Source organism: Chrysochloris asiatica, unplaced genomic scaffold (assembly GCF_000296735.1).
Source record: "Chrysochloris asiatica unplaced genomic scaffold, ChrAsi1.0 scaffold00189, whole genome shotgun sequence".
Lineage (NCBI taxonomy): Eukaryota > Metazoa > Chordata > Mammalia > Afrosoricida > Chrysochloridae > Chrysochloris > Chrysochloris asiatica.
In genome coordinates this window covers 1383746-1388737 of record NW_006408707.1, presented here as the reverse complement: position 1 = coordinate 1388737, position 4992 = coordinate 1383746, and the positions used below count along the sequence as shown (strand labels likewise).

The 4992-nt window shown below is 37.6% G+C and overlaps 1 protein-coding gene across 1 annotated transcript in view; it reads right to left on the bottom strand.

Moving 5' to 3' along the window:
- FBXL17 (F-box and leucine-rich repeat protein 17) overlaps positions 1–4992 on the bottom strand; it is a gene marked incomplete at its 5' end in the record, with an annotated part of 910371 nt that overhangs the window by 800353 nt on the left and 105026 nt on the right. The window contains one exon of the mRNA XM_006872263.1: positions 2319–2576. Coding sequence (XP_006872325.1) covers positions 2319–2576 — 258 coding nt within the window. The remainder of the gene's footprint in view (positions 1–2318; positions 2577–4992) is intronic.

Sequence of the window (4992 nt, the reverse complement as noted above, 5' to 3'; positions counted from 1 at the left end):
ACCAACAGATCGGTTTTGGAAGAAGTGCAGCCAGAGTGCTCCTTGGAGGCCAGGATGGCCAAACTTCGTCTCTCACACTTCAGACATATTGTCAGGAGGAATCAGTCGCTGGAGAAGGATATCATGTTTGGTAAGATGGAGGGTCAGAGAAAAGGAGGAAGACCCCCAACAAGATGGATTGGCCAAGTAGCAGCATTGATGTACTCAAGCATGGCAAAAGTAGTGAGGTTGGCCCTGGACTGGGCAGTGTTTCATTCTGCTGTGCATAGGGTCGCTATGAGTCAGTACTGACTCAATAGCACCTAACAACAACTGCTTTAATATACTCATGTTCAAAAGAAAACAGTTAATGGGACTGGAAAAGTGGAAAGAAGGTAGAGATTTCAGAAGTTCCAGGTTTCAAATCCTAGCTCTACCATCTGTTATGGACCAGGCCATTTAACTAATGTCTCTTAATTTCTTACTTCATAAAATGAGTTCAACACCAGCTATTTCACACAGTTAGTGTAAAGATTAAATGTGAAAATACTTAAAATATCTTGAACTACAGTGGCAATGTTACTAAATGTTCAAATTCCCAAATTTAAGGCTTGACACATATATCTATTAAGAATTTGATGGATGAATAAAAGTTCACATTGAACAAACAATCCTTAAATGTCTTTTAAAAAGAAAAAAGTGAAAAAACTTTCTATTTTAATCAAACTACTGTAGAAAACACAGCTATTTATTTATTGCCTTGCCTTTATTTTATGCTCTTCTTTCATTTATGCCTTAAAATATAGGTATGTCAAAGCATGTAAGCATGTCATCTAGGAAACATAAATGGAGAAGTTAATTTTTAAAAAACACATGTTGACCCAAACTGCATACTATTACCTAAAGCAAAATTTGATAAAAAAGTAACTAAAGCATAAATTATTCAAAAAGCTGGTCAGAAAAGTTCAAACTCTCGCTAAAAGCATGGCAAAATTAATTCATCAACTATTGTCATAGCACTCTAGGCCACTACCCTAAACAAATTCATGAGTACATAAAAAGAAGACTCAATGTAGTTTCTTGTTGTTGTTCTTACATGCCATTGAGTCAGTACTGACTCATAGCAACCCTATGCACACCAGAACATAACACTACCCAGTCCTGAGCCAGCCTCACAATTGTTGCCACACTTGAGCCCATTGAGGCTGCCACCTTGCCAATATATCTCACTGGTGGTCTTCCTCTTTTTCTCTGATCCTCCACCTTACCAAACATGATATCCTTCTCCAGTGATTGGTCCCTCCTGACAATATGTCCGAAGTATGAGAGATGAAGTTTGGCCATCTTGGCCTTCAAGGAGCACTCTGGCTGCACTTCTTCCAACACAGATCTGTTGGTTCTTTTGGCAGCCCATGGCACTTTCAATATTCTCCTCCAACACCATAATTCAAATGCATAAATTGTTCTACGGTCTTCCTTACTCACTTTCCAGCTTTCCCATGCATTTGCGGTTATTGAAGATACCATGGCTTGAGTCAGGGGCATTGTAGTCCTCAAGCTGACATGTTGCTCTTCAACACTTTAAAAAGGTCTTGTGCAGCAGATTTACTTAATGCAGTATGTCATTTGATTTCTTGACTGCTGCTTCCATGAGTGTTGATGGTTGATTCAAGATGAATGAAGTCCTTGACAACTTCAATCTTTTCTCCAGGAATAAGAACATTGTTTATGGCTCCAGTGGTAAGGATTTTTGTTTTCTTTACATCGAGATGCAATCCATACCGAAAGCTGTGCTCTTTGATCTTCATCAATAAGTATTTTAAGTGTTTTTCACTTTCAGCAAGCAAGGTTGTTATCATCTGCATATCGCAGGTTGTTAATGCCAATCCTGATGCCACGTTTTTCTTCATATAACCCAGTTTATCGGATGATTTGATCAGCATACAAGTTGAATAAGTATGGTGAAAGAATACAACCCTTTCGTACACCTTTCTTAATTTTAAACCATTCAATGTTCCCATGTTCTGTTCGAAAAACTACCTCTTGGATCATGTACAGGTTCCTCATGAGCACAATTAGTGTTCCGGAACACTTATACTTCACAGTGTTGTCCATAGCTTATCATGATCCACACAATCAAAAGCCTTTTTGTAGTCAGTAAAGCACAGGTAAACATCTTTCTGGTATTCTCTGCTTTCAGCCAAGATCCATCGGACATTAGACATAGACAGCCTCTTCTTAGCATTATTTTTTATGTAATTTAACATTTTAAATTATTGCTGAAATAAATGATTTTGAGTTAAGATCAGTAAAATCATTTGAAAAATGCTAAAATTTACCTGCTTCAGTCCTTCATCAGTAAGTTTGTCCTGGTTGCCTACATGCACTTTCTGAAGTAAAGGACAATGCGAGGCAACCGCAATAATGGAGGTGTCAGAAAGCTGTTTACACCTGTAGGCTGTATACCTCAGAAGTCCAGGACACTTAAATGCTAAAACACACACGCCAGTATCAGACATACTGCGACAATCTGAAATGTTGATTTCAATTATATTCTGACTTCTAGATGCAATTTTTTCCAATAATTCATCAGTGACCTACAAAAGAGAATGCAGAATAAGTTTAAGCTTTTGTTAAAGAGAAATAATTTCTAGTCCTTTATAAAAATTTCCCCAATAACTTACTGAAGATTAGATCATATCATTAATACCACAATCAAAATAAAACCTTATAAGTTAATATTAAACCGTAACAAGACTACGTATTTTAGTTTGAACTAAAAGCTTAAAATCCATCATTATTTAGAAAACTCACTTTTATTGACTTCAACTTCACAAAAACACTATAAAATTATACTGAGATTTTAAAATGTTTTCTTCTCTAATTTCAGTCCAGCAAATAATGTTCATATCATAATTCAAGAATTATGTGTTTTTATCATTAATATGGAATGATTCCACAATATGTATTTATTCTGATTGTTTTTCCACTTCCATCAGAATACTACTATGCATACCAGGAGGCCTCAAAAAGTTTATGGAGAAATTTCATTCTTTTGATTCCATTTTCCCAGGAACTTTTTGAAGCCCCCGTATACAGATTAGAAAATCTGATATCAGCATACCATAGATTCTATGTCCATGTCATACAGCTTTTCTCAAAGTATAAGGCTAAATATAAGTAATCTTAAAATTCACGTGGTAAAAAATTCTCAAAGTCATCTGAATTGAAAAACGATAATAAGAGACCTCTGGTCGGTGGTTCAAGCTCACCAGCTGCTCCTAGGAAACCCTATCCAAGGTTGTTATGGGTCGGAACCAACATGACAGCACTTAAAAACAAGAACATAGTCCCAGCCCAATCAAATTTCCAAAAGAAAAACAGAGTTAATTTTGCCTAAGTCCTTTGAGTACAATAAGGGAGAAATAAAATTCACAATGAGGTTTAAAATGGAAGACGGAAATAACTGAATAGTCAAAGGGCATCAAGAAACATATAGTTCTCATAGAATGCAACTCTTTAGTGGGGGTTTTTTTCATCTCCAGACCTAACTAACATCAGGAGGGAAAAGCTATTCTTAATCTAAGTTTAATAAGTACATCAGACCTCAAAGGTTAATGAAGTAAAGAGCCAATCGGGTTACTTCACACTTGTCTTTTCTCTACTCTGTCACCTACAACACACTAAATACTTGTCATTTGCTCAGGACTCATTTCATGAAGTCAAGCAGGTAAATTACTAATTCTGTAACTTAAATCTCTTAACCAATGAAATGCAAATAGCTAATTTAGTATATTGTTTGTACACTACTGGCTGTGTGTTGGAGTTGGCTTTACCAACTAACAAAATCCAATTGTGGCCTTTTGGCTGGAGGTGCCATCTTGCAGTAATCCCCCAAGATGACGATCACAAAATGAAACAGGCGGGGTACCCGCTATATGTTCTCCAGACCTTTCAGAAAACAGGGGGTCATTCCTTTGGCCACATACATGCGAATCTACAAGAAAGGCAATATTGTGGACATTAAGGGAATGGGCACATTTCAAAAAGGCATGCCCCACAAATGTCACCACGGCAAAACTGGAAGAGTCTACAATGTGACCCAGCATGCTGTAGGCATTGTTGTGACCAAGCAAGTCAAGGGCAAGATTCACTCCAAGAGAATTAATGTGCGCACTGAGCATACATATTAAGAAGAGCTCTGGTAGCAGGGTTATGAATCAGGCTGCGAACCGCAAGGTCAGCAGTTCGAAGCTACCAGAAGTTCTACAGGAGAAAGATGAGGCTTTCTGCTCCCGTAAAGATTTACAGCCTCAGAAATCCTGTACAAGGTCACTATGAGTAAGAACTGGCTCCACAGCACACAACAACAACAAGAGCCAAGGCAGCTTCCTGAAACCAGTGAAGGAAAATGGTCAGAAAAAGAAGGAAGCCAAAGAGAAAGGTACCTGGGTCCAGCTAAAGTACCAGGTTGCTCCCCACAGAGAGGCACACTTTGTGAGAACCAATGGAAAGGAGCCTGAGCTGCTAGAACCTATGCCCTATGAATTCATGGTATAACAGGAGTGAAATAAAGATGTCTGAGGTGTACAAATACCAGGTCTTTTGTTCTAATTATGTGGTGGTGTGGTATCCCCACCCCAAATACACAGTATTTAAAGCACATGTGTTCCCCAGTTCCCTTGATAATAAATGTTTTTACTATTAAAAAAAAAAACTGTGTACACCTCTTTCCAAATCTGCATTTAATGACATTACACTGGTAGTTTGAAATTAGCCTCAATAGAACTATTTATGTCATAGAAATTGACAAAACAACAAGGTATTTATTTTATGGGGGACAGGTGGGAGTCAACTGTTAAGTATTTGCCAATACAATAAGGTATACTACGAGTATATCATGGAAAGATTTAAAACAGATTTGTTATTGCTGTTGTTTGGTATTAGCAGCCATTGAGTTGTTTCTGACCGATAGTGACCCTGAATAGGGTTTCCAAGGAGCAGCTGGTGGGT